The sequence below is a fragment of the Rhineura floridana genome, chromosome 2 (genome assembly GCF_030035675.1).
Source record: "Rhineura floridana isolate rRhiFlo1 chromosome 2, rRhiFlo1.hap2, whole genome shotgun sequence".
In the NCBI taxonomy this organism is placed as follows: domain Eukaryota; kingdom Metazoa; phylum Chordata; class Lepidosauria; order Squamata; family Rhineuridae; genus Rhineura; species Rhineura floridana.
This window is the reverse complement of record NC_084481.1, coordinates 49,017,743-49,042,968: the sequence shown is the minus strand read 5'-3', so window position 1 is coordinate 49,042,968 and position 25,226 is coordinate 49,017,743. Positions and strand designations below refer to the sequence as shown.

General features: G+C 42.3%; 1 protein-coding gene across 5 annotated transcripts in view; it reads left to right on the top strand.

Annotated features, from left to right (window-relative positions):
- LOC133376451 (sodium channel protein type 2 subunit alpha) overlaps positions 1–25,226 on the top strand; it is a 96,422-nt gene that overhangs the window by 7,669 nt on the left and 63,527 nt on the right. For 2 of the 5 annotated variants that reach the window (XR_009760480.1, XM_061608588.1), the window contains exons 1-7: positions 9,046–9,291; positions 10,533–10,661; positions 11,361–11,452; positions 12,404–12,676; positions 21,464–21,527; positions 22,862–23,003; positions 24,328–24,534. Coding sequence is in view for 4 of the 5 variants with exons in the window: in XM_061608588.1 (XP_061464572.1) it covers positions 9,212–9,291; positions 10,533–10,661; positions 11,361–11,452; positions 12,404–12,676; positions 21,464–21,527; positions 22,862–23,003; positions 24,328–24,534 (987 nt within the window). In the remaining variant the exon portion in view is untranslated. Of the gene's footprint in view, positions 1–4,752; positions 4,872–9,045; positions 9,292–10,532; positions 10,662–11,165; positions 11,258–11,360; positions 11,453–12,403; positions 12,677–21,463; positions 21,528–22,861; positions 23,004–24,327; positions 24,535–25,226 lie in introns of those variants that run through there. The other 3 variants (XM_061608593.1, XM_061608589.1, XM_061608590.1) reach the window with 3 other exon arrangements.

Sequence of the window (25,226 nt, the reverse complement as noted above, 5' to 3'; positions counted from 1 at the left end):
TTTGGCAGACATAAAGGAAAACAGCCATTGTAGTTATTCAAGCATCTACTCTCATGTGGGGGAAAAGATACACATCTGAGTGCTTCCTAGAGCATGTGAACAAAACAAAACAAACTCTTGTGGCCTGAATTTGTGAGATGTTGGACATGAACACATCTGAGAAATCATTCTAATTGATTCATATTTAAATGTATTAAGTAATATATCAAAGCAGATGTCACTGAAAACACGACAGACTCAGCTTTCCAATTCATTCCCTCTCCTTCCTGTTCAAAATGAGGACTGAAAGTTTTCTATGCATTTTGACGTGAATAAGCTAAGCACGAGCACCCGAATGAATCAAATTTGACTTTGTCTCAACTGCTGTGGGACTTACTGTAGAGTCCTACATGTCTACTCAGAAGTGAGACCCGTTGAGGTCAGTGAGACTTACTCCCAGGGCAGTGAGTGTAGGCTGCAATCCTAAGCACACTTACTAGAATATAAGCCTCACAGAAATCAGTGGGACCTACTTCTGAGTAAACCTGCATAGGATTGTGCTGTTAAATACACCAAACTGTATCCTGCCTGGATGCCTAAAGTTGTTGATTTGCCACATAAGAAAGTGCCTTACACTGAGTCAGACCATTGGGTCCATCTAGCTCAGTACTGTCTACACTGACTGGCAGTGGCTCTCCAGGATTTCAGACAGGGGTCTCTCTAAGCCCTATCTTGAGATGCCAGGGATTGAACCTGGAATGTGTTGCATGCAAAGCAGATGTTCTACACCCCTGAGCTATAGCTGGACATGTGCAGGAAGCCATTTTTAAGCATTAACAGGGCTTGTGAGGTAACAGGGATGAGGGGGCTGTAATATCACACCGTATGTATTCTAGCTCCTCATGCTGTTCTGACCAAATGCCACACTGCTCTACCTACACTCCTTTTCGAAACAACAGCTGTCTTGCAAGCAACTACAAAGCCAAAGCCGGTACATCCAAGTCCAGGTTTGTGTAGACACTCCTCCTTTAAATTCATGCATATGGTTTTCCAGGTCCTGGCTGAGAGCCACTATGCAAGTGAATTTAAATGCAGTGTCATGCAACCAGTTACCACAGAGGGTTACATAAGACTATGAAAACAAAGAGCCCTAACGGAAGGCCCATCTAGTCCAGCATCCTGTTCTTGCAGCAAACCAGATGCCCGTGGGAAGCTTGCAAACAGGATCTGAGCACAACAGTGCTTTCACCATTTGTGATTCCCAGCAACTGGTGTTCAGGGGCCTGCTGCCTCTGATACTGGAGGTAATATAGCCATCCTGTCTAGTATCCATTGACAGCCTTATCAATTTGTCTAATCCCCTTTTCAAACCATCCAAGTTGGTGACCATCACTACATTTTGTGAAAGCAAATTCCATAGTTCACCTATGTGCTGTCTGAACTACCCCCTTCTTAAGTATTGAGTTAGTCATAACTAATGTAAGTCCTTTGTTTTCAATAGAACTTATGCTGAGTATGACTTAGCTGGATACAACCCAGAATGCACAGTCAACTGGTCCTTTGCATTGTCCTCCTTACCCAGTGGTGTAGAGAAGAATAGTCATATTATATTAATACTTATATTTGCAAATGTATTTGTAGGCTGCCTATTTAGCACAAGGCAGCTTACAGGTGATAAAAACACAATACAATTGAAAATAAAACTAGACATTTTAAATGGCAGCAGTACAAAACCGGTTTGAAAATATAGGCCAGCTTTAAAAAAACACTGGCAGTATAGAGTTTACCAGCTACAAAAACTATACATTCTAAAAGAGGTCTCTAATGTAAGTTCATAAAATAAAGGCCTGAATTAGGGGGGAAAGCAGTCTGAAACAAACAGGTTTTTAAAAATTCACCAGGATTTACAGAGTTAAGGCCATCTGAACTTCTTTGGGGAGAGAGCATTACCCTTCCATGTGTGATCAGAAGTCTGAGAACAGTAGTGTAGTGCAGGAGCTCATTGTGACAGCCCCCTATAAGTCAAGGAAGCAGCAGTGGTGAATGAGGAGTGGCCAGGTGGCAGAGGTGACCTCATGTGGCAATGCTGCTACTTGTGGGGATGGATGGGGTGAGATAGCAGCAAGGTGGGTATAACCCTGGGTTGCTGGCAGAGGCCCACAGGTGAACACAGTGCCCCATCCTGAGGAACACATTGCTACCATGAGGGCGTTGCTGCTGCTCTGACCCCCCCATGTGCTGCCGCTGCAAAAAATGATACCATTGAAATTTTCAGCATGAAGTAGAAACACCAGAAAAGAAGTATCCATCCTCTGCCTTATTATTTTTCTCATTCTTTTACTTCCGGAATGCTAATCTGCCACAAACAAACTTGAAAGCCTTATTATCACCCCATTCACTTGCCAGAGCAAGGAAGGTCTATCAGTTACCCTGGTGCTCTGGTGGCAGAAGACATCACTGCTCCTGCACTGGAACAAAGTCCTGGAAAAAAGGGCAATCCTAAAATTCTCACCACTTGGTAGAGCAATAAAAACAATCTACTAACAGGTAGTTTTATGTTGTTGCTATATGAATAGCTGTATTCATCTCAGATCGAGGCTCCATTTGCGCTATACAGTTAGAGTAGTATACAAGTTTAAACGGTACAGTCATGGCTTCCCCCAAAGAATCCTGGGAAGTGCAGTTTGTTAAGGGTGCCGAGGGTTGTTAGGAGACCCTGTTCCCCACACAGAGCTACAATTCTCAGAGCTCCCTGGGAAGAGGGCTTGATTGTTAAACCACTCTAGGAATTGTAGCTCTGTGAGGGGAAAAGGGGTTTCCTTATAACTCTCAGCATCTTTAACAAATTCCAGTTTCTAGGATTCTTTGGGGGAAGCCATGACTGTCTAAAGTGGTATAATATTGCTTTAAAAATATAGTGCAGATGGGGCCCAAGTGTTGAAATGTGATAGAATTCTTCATACCACTTGGCAGCTTTATAGAAGTGACCAGCTTATACAATGTTGTTTATACCCATCAGCCAATAGATCTCCACCATCCTGATAATTCTATTCACTGGATAACAGACATAGCCAGCCTTCCATTCTTCATTTTGTGCAGGCATTTTAAAATTTCAACTTGACAAGGAACATGACCACAGCTCCCTCCGCGATGTGTTAAGGAAACAGAAGCCATGCTCTGAACTCTGAAGGATTTTAAAGGAACCCAGAGCAGGGACCAGGATAGCGTTCACAACAAAATGCCCCTAGAACATTACTTTACAGCAGGAGCCCTGGTTTGCCTTTAGCAGTGTTTAGCTTAATGTTTAATGTAGCCTAGATGGTGCGAAAAGTGCTTTCCCTAATCCACAAGATAGGAGGTTGCTTAGGCAACCAGTTTGACTTGATATCTGATGTACTGGAGCCATCACAGAGTGAGGACCAGTCATTTGAATTCACTAGACATCAGGCAAGATTAGGTGCACACATTTCTTGGGAATTGTATGAAATCTGTGCATGTAAACATTCATGTGGCCAGTCATCTCATATACATGCACACACACTGCTCAAAAAGTCATCCACTGTGGCTCTGTCACATCAGTTATTTCATTAAATCAGCCACTTTAATTGCATTTGGGGCAAGTTCATGCAGGTGAACAACTTCCAGGTGATCCCTACTGTCTGTTCATATCTGGGAAACTGCACTGTGTGAATAGCTCCTGCACAGATACACTTGCTCAGCGATTTCCAAAAAGTGGCAATTGAGACCATGAAAATGACGGCAGGAGCATACCCCTAGACTACAGCATCCTTTTATACACCTTCATGTTTTCCTTCATGCAGTCACTGCATCTGGGGCACAATGAGAACAGACCATATGCAGGTTTAAATGTGCAAACAGACCTACGATTCCTAGCTGTTGAGAGACAGATCCTCATAGATGTGGGAGCCTCAACCTTTTCACTTGGCTGGGACGAACCCTTAGGCTGCTGTGCTATGCCGAGCAAGGCCAGTTTAAGCCCATTTATCTGTCTTAGGTGTACCTGACTCTGAATAGCATCAGGCTGCTGGGACGAAACTGCTGAGTGGCTGAGGCTGTTAGCTACCTGCAACACACCTCCTGCTCCAGCTTGGCAGGAAACTGGTCTGCAGTCATGACTATGGGAGGAACCAAAATTGCCTTCCCCACAGGGGGGACACAGCACCCCCAAAGCCCCGGGTCTTTTGCAACATGCCCCAAATCTGCCCCTTTGCTCCTTTTTAAAAACTTTAAAAAATAGTTGTATAGGGCAGCTGGACACACTGCAAAGTGCACCCACCATCTTAATTTCCCAGAGGTATCGGTACACAGCATAAGCAATTTTATGCCAATTTTAGTCATGGGCCTATGTTCCCTCCTGAGTCCTTTAAGTACTTAGCGATGCCCCTGCTTTCCTAGCTAACCAGAATCCACTTCTTGCTATTGAGTGGGAAGAGCGATTTGCAAATGTATACACTGTTGTCTGTATTGTGAATGCTAGTGTTATTTTTGAGTGGGTTGTATATGTCTGGCTGTACATTGGAAGATGCCTTGACACTGAGTCCTGTTTCTGATTGGTCAAGTAGTCCTATGGAAACCACAATATTAGGTGAATTACACTAGACTGGATAGGGAGGGCTCTATTCATTTGTGTATACTGTTCTTTTGGACAAGGCCTTTGTATGTGTATATGTGATAGTGGTTGAGTGATAACAAGTCAATGTTATATACACTGAAACCCATTCTTTCCCCGTTCTTTGTTCCTTTTTCTTCCAGACGTTTATAGTATTGAATAGAGGGAAGGCGATCTTCCGATTCAGTGCCACTTCCGCCGTGTATATGTTAACTCCATTCAACCCTCTTAGAAAAATAGCTATTAAAATTTTGGTACATTCATATCCTTTTCAAGTGGTTGCCTTCTCGACAAGTGACTTAATGCTGCTCTGTTGTCAATACTTCTCTCCAGGCATTCAGTCCCAGGAAGTTATGTGACCCACATGTCTCTTATCTCCTTTTTGCCTGTTTTTTCTTGTAGATTCCTTCATTTCTCATCTCCCCACCTCATTTCTCAGCTGCTGCTCTCTGCTTATTGTAGGAGGGCAAGTTTTTCAAATAAGATGCTAAATGCCCTCCTTCCCCCTTTTGTCTTTTCTTATTTTGCTCTCCATTTTCACTCTTCCTTTTTTCTTCTCTATTTTTTTATCCCCCCCCCCATTCTCTCTTTGACACTTTGTTTTCTTACTGCAACCTTGCTATCACAATCACATAGCAGTGGTTTTCAACCTGGGGTTCCTTGAATCTTCCCAGAAGCTCATCAATGAGATTGAAAACGACGGCAATGTCCACCTTTACCCCTGCTATCTCCAGCTGGATGGGAGCATGGGTAAGACCCATCAGGCCCAACTAAGGCCACATGTGGACTGAGTGCACTTGCAGAACTCAACCCAGATTATTGTGCTGTGTGCTGACTTTCCAAGGCAAATTAGTTGGTGCATTAGTTTTATTGTTGCTCTTAGACAAATAGTATTGTATTAGAGATGCTCTGAATTTGAAACCTTGAGTGATCTAAAAGCATTATGACTGTAAGGCCAGAGAAACGCTGCTCTCACATCCACACCATACATTTAAAGTGCTCTTATATCACTTAAACAGTCATGGCTTCCCCTAAAGAATCCTGGGAACCAAAGCTTGGTAAGGGTGCCAAGAGTTTTTAGGAGACCCTTCAAAGGACTACAATTCCCAAGCTTAAATTGTATGATGTGGACGTTTGTATTCATCCAAAGGATCTTGGTTGCAGATCCTACTCAGCCTCGACTGAAATGAAAGCTGTATTGTATCGAGACTCAGAATAGGGCTATCAACCAAACCATGACAATCACATTCAAAAACTGTAGTGTAGCTTATGACCTTTCTAACACTACACACACACACTTCATCTGTGTCTATAGACAGACAGACAGATGTACACTTCATACGTCAAACAGTTTCCACTGTATTTTTTTGTTTATATAGAACCTAACGTGTATTACAAACTTACATGTGGATTGAAAACTTGCCATGATCAACTATAGTTCTCTGAACCTATTACAGTATATTTAAACATGTAGTCTTGAAATAGGTGAAAAAGTTTTAACATAGGTTCTTGGTTTTTTAAAAAAAAATAAAGCTAAAGGTTTGCATGCCACAGATTCAGGTTCAGATCTCCAGTCAGCTTTGAAGCTCATGAGTGGTCTTAGGCAAGTCAATTTCCCTCAGTCTGATCTATATCACAGAGTTGTTGTGAGGTTAAAATGACAATCTAAGGTTTTTGGAGGAAGTGGAAGATAAAAATGTTGCAAAAAGGTCATTTTTTTTTCTTTTTGAAGACATTGCTTGGGACAGAACAGCAAATGGCACCCCAGCCCCCTGCTCACATCATGGTGCATATACTCTCCAAGGCTGGCTAAGAAAATCCCACAAGTGCCTCTTCCTGAGAGTAAAAATATAATCATATAAACTAAATAACTAACAACTGGCTGCTTTTTGAGGACACCCTAAATCAGCTGCCTGAAGAAGCTGCTTTGTTCTGCATAATGTTAGGGACAGCCCTGGCAACAAGGTGAACAGAAATGAACTTTTTGGATTGCCAAGAGTACAACCTCTACATTTGTTTCTTATCTTAAGGCCACATCCAAACTATGATACCACTTCAACAGTCAACCTGAAGTTTGTGAAGAGTACTGAGAGTTGTTAGGAGATGGCTATTCCCCTCACAGAGCTACAATTCCCAGAGCTCCCTGGGAAGGCAGATTGACTGTTAAACCACTCTGGGAACTGCAGCTATCTGAGGGGAATAGGGGTCTCCTAATAACTTTCAGCACCCTTCACAAACTACAGTTCCCAGATTCTTGGGGGAAGTAGTAACATAGTGCTTTAAGTGGCCTAAGTGACCAATTCACATTTTAATGTTTTTTTCATAGCTACCTTTGTAGGCTAATTCAAGCATGGCTATACTTGTGTGGAGATTGGAGCAGGCTTCCAGGGAGACAAACAGGCATCCCAGAGGGACAAATTCTGGGATTGAAGGGGATGGATAAGAGTTTCCAGTTCCAATGTTTTACTTCATAAATAACCAGAGGAGACTTCACAGCGCTTCTCATTCTTGAACTCATGTTCCTTGGCAGAAGCACCAACTGCCCGTGAACATGAATGACAAGCCTTTGTTCTTTAGAATCATCACACCGAAAACAGCAATTAAAGAGAAGGGTCTGAAGTATTTCTGTGTCAAAAGCTAAGCAGGTCTGAGGCTTGTCCTGGCCCCAGGAATCCCACACACACTACTCTGAGCTCCCTGGAGGAAGGGTGTGATGCAAATCTAATAAATGAAAATCTAAATATGCATTTGTTAAAATAAAGGAGCTCTACTCATTTCTTAGTCTATGGTGCCATCATGTGGCCATTTAGAGCCTATCATGTCTAGGTAATTATCAGTATGCATTTGCGTGGAGATGGACTTTCAAGTTCTATACTCCTCCTGATGGAGGAGAGAATTGATATTGTGAAGGTGAAGAGAACATGTTTTGTCCAGAGTGTCAGCTCTACACTGCATCAGCAGTGTCAGGGGGGGCTGGAAATTCCTGGGTCTTTGGCAGGGAAGGAAAGTCCTTAGCCAGCAGTCGGGTTGTAAATCTGCCAGGCCTATCCGAAGCGTACTTGCCGAGTCAGAAGTCCAGAAGCGAGGTCAGTGGAGGTCCGGGATCAATTGCCAAGGAGGTCAGTCAAAGAGATGCTGCAGGGAAACTAGGTCTACACAAAGCCACGCCTGACGTTGCAGTCAGCAACAAGCTGCAGCCAAGGTGTGCCTTATAAAGAGCAGGATGGACAGCAGGTGTGAGCCCTCAGCGTTTGGGCCTTAAGGAGACAGGCCTGCCTCTCTTCTGCCTGACCTTCTGCTGTCTACGTTCTGCAGGTGAGGGGGGAGTATCCTGTTCACTGTCTGTGTCTGGCTGCAGGGCCTCTGCTGTCCCTGCAGTGCTCTGCAGCTGAGGGGCAGAAGGAGCTGGATTCTCAGGAGGCTCCTCCATGTCTCCTGATGCTCCTGGGTCTACTGCTGTTACTCCCGAGTCGTCCTCATCTAAGGAGTCCTCTGACGGGGCCATGACACAGAGTTAGCACTGAAGTAAACCCAGAATTGTTCTCAGGATGGCTTTTGTTTAGTCTTCTTCCCATCCTCCACATGGGCAGGCTTCTCTTCCATGAGAGGATGCCCAGGTTTCCCATACCGCAACTTCCCTCAGCCTTCATTGGTGATCCATTGACAACAGTCGGCTGTGCTGAAGCCAGCCAGATGTTTAGTACTATCTCCTTAAAGAGGCAGGTACTGTTAGCTTGATCTAGCTACCACATCAGAAGAATGTATATGGACATAGGAAGCTACCGTATACCAAGTCAGAGCACTGGTTCATCTAGCTCATGATTGTCTACATTGAGTGGCGCAGGGTTTCAAACAGCGTTTTCCAGCCCTACCTAGAGATGCCAGGGATTGAGTTTAGGACCTTTTGCAGACAAAGCAGATCCACCCACCCCCGCTATTTAGCCTCCTAATAGTTTTTGCCAAAAAAAAACAAAACTTGTTTTGAAATTTTACCACATTTTGAAAATATTAGAAAATCTACCTTAGATTAATACAGATGAGACAAACTTTTGATCTACATTTGAAACTGACATTAATAATTCAGACTCATTATTCCTGTCTCTTCTGACAAATGATAATGCACAGTGCATTAGTTTAACTCCATAGAGTGCAATGGGTCTTCATCTGACCATGTCATTTTTTATTCAATGTTCAATATCATTCTGAAACATCATTTTGAAGTTGCCTGCCAGCTTGCCAAGCACACAAATGCTTATGCTGTAACTACCACTACCATTCATGTTTTTTTCAATTTATATTTGCATCTTAATATTATACCGACCGCCCATATCAGACTCAAACCATTTGTTTTTACTTCTAAACCAGAAGTAAAATAACTTTATGTATCTTTTCTTTTTCTTTTTTTTTAAAAAGGTCACTTCATTATATTTCAGATAGTCTATTACAATGTGGAAAGGTTCTGAGATGCTCCCCGAGCATCAGCAAAACATAGGAGCGATTACTGATGCTGGAAGTGAGCCAGAATGTGTTGCTGATGTGACAGTTCTTCTTATGATAAGTTCTCATGCATATGTTCCTTAACTATAACATACATTATTCAGCATGCTTATTATGTGCACTATTTTGACCAACTGTGTATTTATGACCATGAGTAACCCTCCGGAATGGACAAAGAATGTAGAGTAAGTTAAATCTAATTACTATTCAGTATGTTAATGAATATGTAATGCATGTCTTTATATAAAGTCATCCAAGTGGCAAGTTCTGTTGGGAAGCAACAATGTTGGCTCTCAATGATGTTGGGAAGCAACCAATGATGTTGGCTCTGTTGGGAAGCAACCAATGATGTTGGCTCAATGATGTTGGGTTCTCACATTATGTAAACCTGGGTGTTAACATACATTTGGAGCACAAGGTTAGCCCCCTACTTCTTGTTCATATTTTACACTTTTAAATGTACGCTTAAAACATTTTACATGATACTGTACCTAAAATTGGACCTGAGGGTAATGCCTAACTACCATTCTGTATTGTCCGGTGTTATTTGATCCTATAGTTTCAGAGTATTTCCACTGATCTCTAGAGTGGAATTAGATGGCTTGGAATTGCAGCCTCCCTCTCAGTCTCTGCTTCTGCCCTGCCTCTTGCTATTTCCCAATTCAGGGCATTTAAAATGCAGAATGGTGCTAGAAAATAATTTCCAACACAGTATCCAGTGGAATGGTGGCTTCAGATGTTATGTCAAATGGCAACAAGTAGATGCATGAATGAGAATTGGATTCACATTGTGCTCACCAATGGAAAGAAGTCTGTCTATTGCTCGCTCAGTGAGATGACCATTCTGAAAGCTTCTCTGCCCATTGGAATAAAAACCTGGAGGGGATCACAGTCAAACATGTGCTTTGTGCTTTGTTTGCTGCCCTGGGATCCTGCTGGGAGGAAGGGCGGGATACAAATTAAATAAATAAATAAACAAACAAACATGCAAGGAAGGAGGAGCAGCCACCCCTCTCTATTTAGTGGCTAATTTCCTAGGAGCTGGAATGAGAAAAGGCAAAATTAACCACTAAGCAGACATAAACAATGAAAGACAACCAGTCAATCCTCACTTGCTGCCTGTTTGACTTCAGTCCCTTCTAGCTTTCTGTCATGGGGTGGGGGTGGAGGAGAGAAAGCCTCGAGAATCCTTACGTAGTGAGCACTGCATATAAATCGCCTCTGGCTCACATCTGCTTTTTTCACTTCTGGATTGTCACCCAGAGACAGAGCTTATGACTTTCCCCTAGAAAACAATTTTTGCTATTTTATTTTAGATTTGTGGCATGTTTTTTCCCCTTTTCATTATCTGTTTCCTATTGGGAATATTGTGTTGAAATCATTAATATTTGTTTTCTGTTAACTGATGCACTGATATTTTCCTCAGATACACATTCACGGGAATTTATACCTTTGAATCACTAATAAAAATTCTTGCAAGGGGCTTCTGTTTAGAAGGTTTTACTTTCCTCCGGGATCCTTGGAATTGGCTTGACTTCACTGTCATTACATTTGCGTAAGTATTTGTTTACAATATTTAATGGGGGTTTGTTAGACAGTAGTAACCTCATATTGAAATTTTATTTGACAGGGAGAACCTTTAGAGGAAGATTTTCCTACTATAACAATATATTCTCTTTTTAATTGTAGTAATATTAATTTTTATCATCCCAGAATCAGCCTGTGCTGCAGAGTTAGACTAGCATTTCCTGTCATTTGTATCATTACTCACTCTGGCTTACCCTCTTAAAATAAGCTAATTTCATATCTTGCCTTCTTTCTGTTCACCAGAATGCAAACTATTACCCAAGTTTCCAAATTAGTTATGAGTTTTTAAGAAAAATAAAAATAAAGCAAAGCAGTTTGCTTACTGACATTTAAATTTAATTTGAAGGTCAGGAAAACATATTAATAAACACAAGGCAAATGCAGCAAAAAGGGATGAGGTCTTGATGAAAGACCCCAAGTAAGTAGCATATCGTCTGCCTCAATGCTGAATAACTGTGATTTAATTCTACAGGTATGTAACAGAATTTGTAAACCTAGGCAATGTTTCAGCTCTTCGAACTTTCAGAGTATTGAGAGCTTTGAAAACTATTTCTGTAATCCCAGGTAAGAAGTGAGTGGTATGATGATGAAGTGCCAGGCCCCTTGTATCTCTAGCTGTTTTTTTGTGTGCTGTCATTGTGTTTGTGTGTGAACTCCCCTATTACAGATATGTGACAGAGTTTGTGGACCTGGGCAATGTCTCAGCGTTGAGAACATTCAGAGTTCTCCGGGCATTGAAAACAATATCAGTCATTCCAGGTGAGAGCTAGGTTAAACACTGAGGCTGAGTTTTAAAAACTCCATTAAAGATGAAATCACACATTTACACATAAGCCATGTTGCTTGCTGCACTGTATAAGCAAAACTAAAAAGCAAGAATCGAAAACTTTTGTTTTCAGTGAAACGTGATTCTTTGCTTTTTGACTATTGTAGCTTGATTTTGTTTCCAGATCAGCCTTTGCGTTTAACAATTCCTTGCATGAGACATTTGCAGTAAGTGGCTATATGATTTGCATCGTATGACATCAAGCTTTCCACTTTGAAATTAAAGGTCAATATATTAAGGCTTTCATATTGATGCAAATTTTACCATTTGTTGCAGGCACTTCAAACTGAAACTTGCAATCCGTTGTGTGTGGGTTGTTTTTGTTTTAATTTTTTTAAAATTATGCATAAAGGTATGCAAAACCTAAAAGATAGCATGGGCTTTTTTCTATGCATGGGGATTTTCAAAAAGATGTCCTTCTCCAAGCCATCGTCCATTTTATTCAATAAAGCTGAACCTAGTATAATTGAAATATCTAATGCAAACTTATTCATGTTGTTGAACACTTTAAAAACAGACTCCACAATAATGGTTTGGGCAAGAGACACAAGCAAACTAAAAGAATATACTTTTCTACATAGGACTGAGATATAGCATGGATAGCAAAATCACATTTTTGCTTAGGCAAAGTGTTTCTCTGATTATGTACTACAAATATATCTATATATCTATTTTATTTCCATACACGGTTTCAAATCAGCATAAACCTAACAGCTTGTCATTCATGTTCACAGGCAATCAGGCTTTTTCATGAAATTGTCACAAATATAAGACTCATTTCATTGTCATTCTGCATGAAACGTTAACAAAGTCAAATACATTCATATAGACATCCAGGACACTGAGCATGTAACATCATAATGAATTATGCTTTCTGTTTCCAGGCCTGAAGACCATTGTTGGGGCCCTAATTCAGTCAGTGAAGAAACTCTCGGATGTCATGATCCTGACTGTGTTTTGTCTGAGTGTATTTGCGTTAATAGGGCTGCAGCTTTTCATGGGGAACTTGAGGCACAAATGCCTAATTTGGCCACCAGACAATTCTGCTTTTGAAATCAACACAACTTCCTACTTCAATAGCACAATGGGAGAAAATGGTACCTTTGTTAATACAACTGTGACCACGTTTAACTGGGATGACTACGTCAGTGAAGACAGTAAGGATTGGTGACAAAGTATTACGTTCTGATATTTTTTTCTAAATGTTTTGTTGATCACTGTTGGATTATTGTCAATGGGCACTAAAATTATGTAGCATAGCCTATATTGTGTAGTCCCTCGATTTTTCACTCTTAAAAAATTCCCTTCCTACTTAACCGTAGAGCTATGCCTCTTTAAATATTCTCTTCAGTAGAGCTAGCCTGGAACAAGGGCTTTGACAATTCCACAGAAGAAAGTCAAATTTAGAAGTATGAGCATTTAAATGCAAGTAAAACTCAATGAAGCTGATAGACTATGGATTGGATCCAGAGGTCCTTTCCGCAAAGCTGATTCACACTGCAGCTGACTTCAGCTAAACTGCGGATTAAAGACAAAGCTTTTCTCATCACAATAGGGTTTAAAGGTTTACACTTCTTACCTTATATATGAGCCCTCAAACCTCTTTTTTCCGTTCATACTGAAGGGAGAGGGTTAATCTTGCAGCTTCCTAATGACCACTCCCTCTTAAGGTCAAAGTATCTCTTCCTCTGTAGAAGGCTTACAGGACAGGAGCCAGCAGGAAAATGCCCGCCTTAGAGATGCGAAGTACAGATAGTTTTTCCTTCCCTTTTTGGATTTAAAGTGGATTGATTTGCTTCGGATTTAAAGGGTAAAGCAGCGGGACACCTCCCCTTTGCCTCCTACGTCATGTGATAGCTGCAAATTTAATAGATACGCAGGGAGGCTCGATCTCAAATTAAACTGCCATGTGAACGAGCTCTCAGAGTTTGACTTGTAATCCAACAGAGGATCCCACTGGCAGAAGAGGGGGAGGTGACTTTCACCAATTCCCACTCCCCATGCACTCCCCCTCACTCTTCCAGAGGACCCTACTACCAACATCCAGAGCAAAGAGCTGCAGGGGAGAGGTGAAAACAGAGAAAGTCATTTTTCCCTTTCTTCCAGCATGAGCATTCAGTGAAACGAACTCTGCTCACAGGACACTCCCAGTGGCTGAAGGAAATTTAGGATCCAAGTCACTATGTAATTCTACATTATGCTGTCAAATACTTAATCATTGTTTCTGTAAGTTGTGCTGTTAAGTCAGGGATAGGGAACTGTGAGCCTAACTAGGCCTAGCAGGCCTCTTCATTTGGCCCATGAGGCCATTTTGGCCAAGCCACACCCACCTGCCCTAGATCAAACATATGCAACATCAGATACAGGGCAGATAAACACCTGGCTCAGCCAAAACATGTCTTGTAGACATTGCTGGCAAGCTGTGCAAAGCATTCTGCACAAAGCTTCACAAAATCTGAGGACTAACTGATCATCAGGTCTTGTGAAACCCTTTGCAAAGTGCTCCGTAAAACCCGATGAAGCTAAACATTGGCGCTTTGCAGACTGCGTCTTTGCCTGCACAGTTTGAATGTGATGTCAGCCAATGGACAAAGGGTAGGGAAGATAATAATCTGGCCCAGTCTAGTGTCCAGGTCCAGTTCCCTACTCCTGTTGTAAGCTAAGTGCTTACAGCACCATATCAATGATCATGGTGGTCTCCTCTGCAAGGCTTTACCTTTGTGCACAAAGAAAACTGCATGCCTTTATGCTGACATTATTGATTTAAGATAAATCATGTGCTCCAGTTAATTTAAATGTCTAGTCATTTTAACATACTTGAGCTATGTATTTACCCACACAGCTGAGTGTAGTGCCTTGTGGGTTGTACAAGCTTTACTCATGAAAGGTATGAATCACCAATTCATCATCCCAAGGCCGTTTCTGGCATTATGTACATTAGTGTAGTCCAGTGTGCTTCTTGTTTTCCTGTAACCTCTTAAAATGGGTTTCCAAGTAGTATAGCAGAAATAATTTTGTCTCATTGATTTGGCACTGTAGTTTAGCAGAAACTACTCTTTAGCCTAGGCCTACATATATTTTGCTTTCATCTTCCCTTTCCCTTTTGTGTCATATCCATTAGATTGCAAATCTGTGGCTAGAGGCCGTCTAATATTTTAATATCTGTATAGCACATTCTCTTTATTAAATATCGATAGCATCATAGAGTTGGCGCACCATGCACGGAGGCTGGATTGTTTATGCTGGAACTGTATGTAGTGTAACTTAAATTCCAAATAGGTTATTTCAGTGAGCAGCATCTCAGTTTAAAACTATTTTTTAAAAAAATAAATAAATAAATAAATATTTATTTATTTAAAAATTGATACCCCACTTTTCGCCATCTGGATCCCAAAGTGGCTTACAAAATAAAAACATTCAGTATACAAAGTTTATAAAATAAGCATCAGATTTCAATAAAATCTAAAACTTATCCATATATTAAAAGCCAAACAAAGACATACATAATAGTCCAGAAAGGCTTACTGAACTGGCTGAAAGCTTAAAACCCATCAAATAGAGAAAGAGTAGCTGGGATGCCGCACATCAAGGGCCAAAAGCGTGGCTGAAGAGGAAGGTCTTTTCCTGGTGCCTCAAGATGGATAAAGATGGCCCCAGGCATGCCTCCCTAGGGAGAGCATTCCACAGCCAGGGGGCCACCACTGAAAAGATCTGTTCTTGTGTTGCCTCCCTCCAAGCCTTCTCTGGAGGGGGCACACAAAGAAGGGTCTCTGAAGACAAACACAGGGTCTGGATTGGTTCATATGGGGAGAGGCCGTCCTTGAGGTATTGAGGTCCTGAGCTGCATAAGGTTTTATAGGTCAAAACCAGCACTTTGAATTGAGCCCAGAAATTAATTGGTAGCCAGTGCACTCAGACCAGAATAGTGCTATGTGCAGACCGACTTACCCCAGTTAGCAATATGGCTGCCGAATCCTGCACCAGTTGCAGTTTCCAAACCATCTTCGAAGTTAGCCCGACATATAATGCATTGCAGTAATCTAACCTAGGGGTTATCAGAGCGTAGACCACAGGAAGGCCCTCTGTGCCACCGAGGCCAGGGCCACTTGAGCCTCAAGGAAATACATGGATCTAGGAGTATCCCCCAAGCTACATACCTGCTCCTTCCATCCAGTGGAGGCCACAACTCATCCATCCGCTCCTTCACCTGGGTGGCTCCTACTCAGGCTGCTTCTTCCCTCAAGAACTTAGCGCATGTTTTCAAGGTGGTAGATCAGGTGTAGGGAACCTGTGGTCCTCCTGATGTTGCTCAACCACAACTCTCATCATCCTTGGCCATTGGCTTGAGGGAAGAGGCAGCCTGAGTAGGAGCCACCCAGATGGAGTAGTAGGACAGATGTGGTGATGCCGCAGGACTCGGTAGACTTCAACAGAGGCCACTCCAGCTTCATCTTGTGCTGCCACCTGGAGCTCACCTTCCTCACCCTGTACTTCTACCTACGAACGGCGCGCTTGCCGACGGCAACTTCCAGCGCAGGAGCAGCCCGGACCTCCAGCTGCCCCCGCATCCTTCTGTTCGCCATTTTTGGGATGCCCTGGGAAGCTTGTGAGACTTTGGGGGCGATTTGTGCATGTTGGACCCTGGGTGAGAGCCAGGGTGGATGGGTGGAGTCCTGGGTGAGAGCCAGGAGGCTGAGAGCTGTTGAGTGGTGAAGTCCAAAGCAATTGTTTTAATATTTATTTGTTTATTTGTATTGTGTATGCATTTGTATTGTGGTTTTATTGTATATTTGCTGTTTTATCTTCTGTACACTACTTAGAGATTTTTATATATATTAAGCGGTATAAAAATAGCTTTAATAATAATAATGAAAAAGAATAAGGGATAGAATTGAACCTTGCAAAATCCCACGCTGAAGGTGCCACTGGGCCAAACAGCATTCTTAATGCATCACCCCCTAAAAATGACCATCTAAATAAGACTGGAACCACTGCAAAGCACCCACCCCCAACTCGGACAGCTGCTGCAGAAGAATACCATGGTCAAAGGTATCGAAAGCCGGTGAGAGACCAAGGAGAATTAGCAGGGACACAGTCCCCCTGTCTCTCTCCTGACATAGGTCATCATACAGGGTGACCAAGGCAGTTCCCATGCCAAAATTGGGCCTAAACCTCAATTGAAATGGATCCAGAAAATTGCTTTCATCCTGGAGAACCTGGATCTGGTCTGCAACAACATGCTCAAGCACTTTGCCCAAGAAAGAGAAACTGGTAACTATGTGAATTTTCTGGGTCCAGGAAGGATTACTTAAGGAGTGGTCTAACCACTGCCTTCTTTAGAAAGGCATGGACCACCCCCTCTTCCAAGGAGGCATTAATCACCTCCCTGGCCCAGCTGGTTGACATCCCCCGCACTAGTTTTTATCAGCCATGAGGGGCAAAGGTCAAGAGCACAAGTGGTTGCCTGGACCGAACCAAGCACCTTGTCCATATCTTCGAGCCTCACTGAAACTCATCCATCACAACAGGACAAGACACTGTTCAGCGCACCTCTTGAGCCTCATCTGCTATAACTATGGAATCAAGGCCTGACGGTTACAAGCGATTGTACCCTCAAAATGCTTCACAAACAAGTCACAATGAGCCACTGTTGGTTCCACCACCTCCTTTGGGATATAGTGTGAAAGGCCTCATACAACCTGGAAAAGTTCTGCTGGACGGCATAATGAGGATGTAATGGAGGCAGCAAAGTATGCCTTCTTTGCCACCTTCACTGCCACTGAGTAGGTTCGATAATGAGCACTCACAAGTGTTTGACTGTTTTCATCTGGAGTTTTTCTCCACTTGCATTCAAGCCATCTCCCAACTTGTTTCATTGGCCTGAGGTCTGATGTATAACAAGGAACCGAATGGGCTCTACAAAGCAGGAGCGATCATGTCAATGGCCTGGGCCATCTGCATATTCCACAGATCAGCCAGAGCTTTGACAGGAGTGCTAGTCATATAACATAGAAAATCACCCAGAGCCATCTGGAAACCACTTGGATCCACCGGCATCCAGGAGCAGACCATTCTAAGAGGTCCCTGATCTCTACAGAGGGGAAAAGATGATGAAAGCTTAAATCTTAACAGGAGGTGATCCAACCATGACAAGGGACTGATGTTAATATGCTCCACTTTCAGATCACCCTCTTCCTTCCCGGCTGAGAAAATGAGATCCAGAATGTTGCCTGACACATACATCAGGTCGATGACATGTTGGGACAGCCCCATGGTTGTTATGGTGGCCATGAAGTTCTGAGCCGCCGCAAAATTAATAGTCACAGGATGGACTAACAGTTTGGGAGTCTTCAACACCTCCTCTGAGACCATCTCTTTGAGCTCAGGCAGTATTACACATGTACATGTGAATCCCTGCATGCAGGTCCATCCACCATACACTCAAAACACAACCTGAGAGCATAGCAGAATCTTTAGCTGAAATTAACCCACATGTTGCTCTTATATGTGCATACCCATCCCTATCATGCCCAAAGAAACACACAAAAGATCAAATAAAGGTTGGTTTACTGGAAGAGGAAACAGGAAAATTGTATACAGAGTCTGCAACTGATATTACAGGTAGAATTTTACCTAGCATCACACATACATTCCCTAGAGGTACATCAGATTAAGAAAGAAGTTCCTGTTAGATACTTCGGGCATAAAAACACATAAACTCACATTCAGTAAAAGAAAGACAGAGACAGAGATAACCTTTCCTGAAGAATATCAGAGCACAAAATCAGGAATAAGTTGTCTGTATCTAGCCCAAGAGCCACAGCTCTGTCCTTAAGCTGCAGCCAGATAGTCAGAGATATCACCCTTCCTTGATCTGATGATCCTGCACTGAGTTGTTCCTAGAATGCAATGTGAAGAATTCAGGTAGTTGTAGAAGCTCAGAGAAGGTGCTACCTGAACCTGCAAAACCCTGAACTTAATTCTGAATTACATTGAGTAACATGTAAAATGGGAAGGGGAGTGCTGACATAACAAGTGAAGAACAATGGAAAACGGAGTTGCAGATAAGAGTCTGGCTCTACCAGATGCTTTTCCTGATTAGACTTTTTGCCTCCTGGGAAATGTTACCGCAAATTCCTGTTTTGGGGTGATCAATCCCTTATCCCTTAGAGATCAAAGGATCTCACAACCTCTGTCCAGGTGGCCTCATTGTTTGTTACAAGTGTCTTTAATCTGATGCTACTGGGGTGGTCGAGGATTTACCCCACTATCTGTTAGAATGCCCTTTATACTCCCATCCACGGACCAAATTTTTGAGCAGTTGGCTGTCATTGCCACAAGGGAGGCCTTTGCAGGACACCATAGCCTTCCTCTTAGCAGCTAAAGACTTCTCGGTTACCCATAGGGTTGCCCTTTTTGCCCTTGCGGCACAAAAGATACGGGCAAAGCAGTCAGGAAAACTGCCGAGTACTTCCTAGAGCGGTTTAAAGATAACCAACTTGAGTTGTATTGTTACATGTTTTTATTATATTTATTTACTGTTTTTAAAGTACGTCTTGAATGTTTGTTTATGTATGTTGCAATGGCCCATGGCTAGGCAATAAAGCTTGATGATGATGGTGTCTTTAATCTGATGCTACTGAAACGTAGGAATTTGGTTTATATCCTCCTGAGTCAGAATGCTTTTGCTGCCTCTCACGATTAACAAAACAGGGTTCACAAAAAGGGCTGTTTCTGCCAGGGTCCATTTGATACAGCTACTCATGTCAAGATCCATTATTATGAACCCAGCTATGAGAACCCCCAAAATATAGGTACTCTCATAACAGCAAGGAGATGCTGGGCAGTGAGGCAGACGGTAAACCAGCAGAATCTCTCATCTGTCCCAATTACCCAACACCAAGAACAAAAACTCAGGTAGTTGAGGCCAGTCCCCACTCAAGTGGACAGGAAGCCAGGAGAGGGAAATGGAATCCCTATAAACCACAGCAACTTCCCTTTCCTGACCCTTGAGTCTACCATGATACTGCACTGAGTACCCAGATGGGCACAGCTGGGTGAGACCAACTCCACCCTGCTGTCCTACCCAGGTCTCAGTAATACAAACTAGGTTGGCCTCTTCATCCACAATTAGGTTGTGGATAAGGGAAATCTTATTTAAAGCCTACCTAGGATTCAGTAGCAACAATGGCAGACCTGAGGGCTGGCAGATAGGACAACCTCCATTCCTCAGGCTGGAGAGAGGTCCAGCACATGGCAAAGCTGCTAATTGTCCATGCTGTGTGCTCCTTACCTGCTGGCCTCTCCTTCCATGCCATACCTTGCCCAGGACTACCACAATTTTGGGAGGCATGTTATGAAAATATGTATATATGCAGAGATTCTCAGCGGTCGGAGCTGCATGTGTGCCAGTGTGTGTGTTTACCTTAGTAGAAGGCTTTTACCCTGCATTTAGATCACTGAGACTTTAGTAAAATAAGAAAAACTACTTTATTTATAGAAATACATAGTAGATAGGAAAGGTATACTTAGTTCTAACTAAGTTGGAGGCGCAATGCCCAGACTTAGATATTGCCCTCATGGCTCAGGAGAGAGAGCAAAGACAAAGATGTCTCCTCTCTCCTCAGACAGTCGAAGAAGAAGAAAAACAAAGGAAGGAGGGGCAGGACAGCTTCCCTGAGCATGTCAGTTTACAACAGAAGGAAGTTAGGTAGAGAACAGCACAGGTAAAGGTAGGAAAGCCTAGCCAGCTGGAGGACCCTAACTCAATTTTCCTTCTGGAATACAAACAACTCAAACAGGAGTTGCCCCACTTCCAACATTGCACTGCCCAGCTGTCTTTGTCCCAGAAAGTTTACACTATAAAATCTAAGCAGCAGGGGTGGTCACTTCCCTTCCTCAGTGTCCAGCTGGTGTTATCAGGCAGGGAGGCAGGAGTGCAACAGGACCTAGGCAGGGGTGGTAATATGGCTCACCTGTCCAGCTGAGTGGTTCCGGCTGTTGGTCTCTGTTCAGTAAGTCTCTTCATGCTCATGAGTCTTTTTTCTCATACGTAAATCCTGCTGTGTTCAGTGGGGCACTTACTCCTTAGTAAGTGTGTATAGTGCTTCTGCTGTTGTTCATGGTAGCAGTTCACTTGTTTGCTAATCTGCAAAATGTGGTAGCCAAAAGTGATTATTATCTTGGCCAACTATATTGACTACAAATACCCTGTGCTACAGTTGTTTGCTACTGCAATACTGCATTCCATCCTATGAGAAATCTTACACTAAGCATTGCTTTTTTCCTCTCCTAATAGGATATACATTGGGGAAAAATACATTCACATTTGGGAGAATAGTCATGTTTATTATTGTTATAAATTACATTCTGTATTGTATAATCTTCAGTTTGACCTGTGTTCAGGCAGAGACACATTCTAGAAGAGGCAGCCACGCTAGTTTTTTGCAGCGAAACCAGCAAAATGTCTTGTGACACCTTAAATGCTAACAGGTTTGTTGTGTCATAAACTTTCATGGACCAAAATTCACTTTACCAAGATACGTGGCTGATTGCATCTGATGACCGAGGCTCTAGCCTGTGAGAGCTTATGCCGTAATAAATCTGCTAATTATGTATCTTACTTAGGCTTCTGTTGGGGGGAGTATCCTGAGTGTGGAGCTGTTCTCACGGAATGTTCCTGTCAGCAAAAGAGGGGAGGTGACTTTCACAGGCTGAACAGGGGGCTGTAGGAGGAAGGAGGAATCAGCAAAAATTACCTCCCCTGCTTTCTGCCAGCTGGAGCATCCACTGGATAATCTTGGTTCCATGACCTTCCATGAACAGTAGGAGCCTGTTCACAAATGCCTAGATAGGATCCAAGCCTAAGTCTTGGGACTCTCCCTACCCTCTCACCCAGTTATTTTCAGTGCAATTAAATGTTATCCATTTCTCTTTCCAAACAGAGCACTTTTACTTCTTGGAAGGCCAAAATGATGCTTTACTGTGCGGCAACAGCTCAGATGCAGGGTGAGAAAATGGTCCATTGTATTGTATTGTAAACACAGCGGGTGCAGCATCTGTGGTTAAAGTAGAACAATTTCATGTTCCCTTTAATTCCACAGCATTTGAAGTCTCCAACTTTTCGGGATTAGAAGCCTGTTGTCTGAATGTCAGCATACATTTATGGGGTAAATTAAGGAGATAAAAGAGGGGCTATATTTGGTATGTATACCCCAGGAGAACATGTGTTACAGTAATATCTCCCCGTTTCCAATCTCATAATTTTTAATTTTATTTTTCAAACTGGAAAATATTCCTAAGATTAAAGGGAGGCTTTTCCTTTGCTTTTAAGTATCTCTCTAAGTCTTACACTAACACATAATACATTTCTAGGTTAGCACTTGATGATGGTGTGTTAAGGATTTGGCAGAGGCTATGGCTAGCTTTCCCTAGTTAATATTGAAAAAGCATTGGGTGATATTCAGTGCTAGAGTAGACCCACTGAAGTTAAAAGACATGACTACCTTAGTTTCATTCATTTCAGTGGGTTTATTCTGAATAGGACAGTTGAATATAATCCATTGACCCTGTAGACCTAGATGAAGAATCTGCAGTCCAAGAGTCATATATGTCACCCTTGGCTTACTTTCATGCAGCCCTGAGCATCATCCAGCTCCCTGCATACTGCAGATTCACTCTTGCTCTCCAGATCGCCTCTCTGGAAATCTCTTCCTCTTTCAATTTGTGTGTATATGTGTGTGCACGCAAGAGGTAGAGAAGAAATTGGGTGGTTCCATCCACCATCAGATCTAGCTCCAGACACTACTGGCTTGAACCCCCAATTGACTTTTCCCATGGGTCAATTGTCCTTCATAGGAAAAAGGGTTCCCATCCCTGAGTGCAATTGGCTTTCTTGAATTGTTTCACTGAGTAAAAATCATGACTGAAAAGCATTTTCATTCTACTGAAAACTAACAGAGCATTTTCTCAAGCAAATATTTATTTATTAAATTTATATCCCACCCTTCTTCCCAGAAGGAGCCCTGGGTGGCAAAATTCGATAAAATACTAAAAACTTCTATAAAACATCTTAAAAACAAAGCATCTAAAAAACCTTAAACAAAATGTCTTCAAAAACTTTTTTTTAAAAATTAAAACAAATCTTAACAATAATTCCAACTCAGATGCCAACTGGGATAAGCCTTAGAAGTCTTGTTGAAAGAGAAAGGTTTTCAATAGGCACCAAAAAGACAACAGAGACAGCGCCTGTCTAATACTTAAGGGAGTGAATTCCAAAGGGTAGGTGCAACAATACATGAAGAGGAAGTTTGTAAAATGTCGTATTTCCCCCCTTTTTCTAGGCAATGTCCAGAAGGATATATGTGTGTAAAAGCTGGTAGAAACCCCAACTATGGCTACACAAGTTTTGATACCTTCAGCTGGGCCTTCTTGTCACTCTTTCGGCTGATGACTCAGGACTTCTGGGAAAATCTTTACCAACTGGTGAGTGTTTTTATGAGCAGGGAGTACTAGCAGTTGTTCTGAGGTTGGTTATTTAAATAGGGGTAGCCTATGTGGTGCCCTCCAGATGTTGTTGGACTGCAACTCCCATCAACCACAACCAGCATGGCCAGTGGACAGAAATGGTGGAAATTGTAAGCAGTAACATCTGGAGGGCACCAACCTTTTACTATGGGTACTTGAGAGTAGGGATGGGCGACAATATCCACTAAATTGGACTTAGTACTGGATTTTGACTCAATGGGCAATTATCTGCCTAACTGATACGTTAACGGGGAAAAAACTACATGGAACATCATAAGCATTTCAGTTAAAAATTACGTTTTTTTTTCGCTAAAAAAATCAACAGATTGGCAAGTGTGAAAGCAAATGGGAACAAAAAAGGGCAGATAGGGAAGGAAAGATGGAATCTCAGAATCCAAGCTGCTCAGAACTAGGCAGCGAACCCCATTCCTACTTGAGTGTATTTCAGAGAGAGATGGTCTGTGTTACCATTTCACAGATAGAGCAATCAATTACAAAAGAATAAAGTTGCATATTCAAGTCAATAAAAGAACTTCATATTTAATTGATTTAGCACTCAAGTGTGGGGCATGGTTGGCCACCTTGCCACAAATGGCATAGTCTGTAGGGGTTTGTTGTATGAATGCTCAGGAACAGGGGAGTTATGATGGCATAATAGGAGGAATGCTAACTGGCATTCTATAGCTCTGTCTGCAAGACTCAGCCATTTTCAAATCATGCTAGTAGTTTCAACATGTGGCCACAACTCTGGCTATTCCAGCGATTAACAGGAAAAAACGTGACTCAACTATTTTACATAATGTCCCCGCTCAAGTCAGCCATAATGTTGCACAATGAATGTTTTGGTGTTAGCACTTTGGCTGCTAACCAGCAATGTGGCTGATCCAAAACAAAGCAGCAATATCTGACTGAAAGGACTGTACAAGGCCTTCGAGTTCCTCTAGTGGCAGCTGAGAGAACTAAAATATGATGGGAGCCAGTTCTGTGGTCAGATGTGGAATATCTCAGATTTCCTCTTCTCTTCCTCTTCTTTAAGATAGAGGAAAGTACTTCTTGCATTAGGGATGAATGAGAGATGAGTTCCAATCAGTGTGTGATCTTGTACAGGTAGCTCACATGTATAACATATGTGACCAGCATGTTTCAGTACATTAATTCACAACGACAAAACTGCTACTTATGAGGACATGGCCAAAGTTCCACATCACTAGACAATAATAAAGAAGTCACTACATTCTGTAGGAATGTTATGAAATGTTTTATTCTTTGGGTTTTTTTATAGACATTGCGAGCTGCTGGCAAAACGTACATGATCTTTTTTGTCCTGGTGATATTCCTGGGCTCTTTCTACCTGATCAACTTGATCCTGGCTGTTGTTGCCATGGCCTATGAAGAGCAGAATCAAGCCACCATGGAAGAAGCAGAGCAGAAGGAGGCCGAGTTTCAGCAGATGCTGGAACAGCTGAAGAAACAACAAGAAGAAGCCCAGGTATATTGGAAACAACCAGACAGTTTTAGCATAGCTTTAAGGTTCTAACTGAATGTATTAAATGGATAATAAAAAACTGTTATCCGTTAAAGCTGTAATCCTGACTTCAACCAGTTGCCCGAAATATACGTTGAGGAGAAAGCTATCTGAAATTTTTATTCAGGTTTGATGGCATGTGGTCTCTTTTGTTTTTGTCTTCTCCTGTAGGATGGCATGTAAAATCAGTTAGGGTACTTTTAGCTGGTTAACGTTGCCTGCATAAGAGCTTGAAGCATTTCAAGATGATTGTTGGGTAGTAGGGATTTACACATAACCAAATAAAACACACAGGGGACCATTAGAACAGGAACAAAATTATAATAAGTAAATGCTTGGGACAGGGTTGCCAACCTTTTTGGGCCCATGGGCCCATTTCAACATTGGAGAAACAAGCATAGGTGCATTCCTCTCACTCTCAACCCCCCCAATCTACCCAACCAACAGTCTCTCTCCTCCACCACCACCCTAGTCACCCACATAACACCCCTTGGCAACATCTCCCAAAAACACAAAACCACCCCCTCAATATGTCCCCCTCAACAACAACAAAAGACCCCTATACAAAAACATCCAGGCAATACTACACATCCACCCCCACAACCACACATCCACACAAATTTTAAAACAGGTTATATCTCCCAATGCTCCTTATC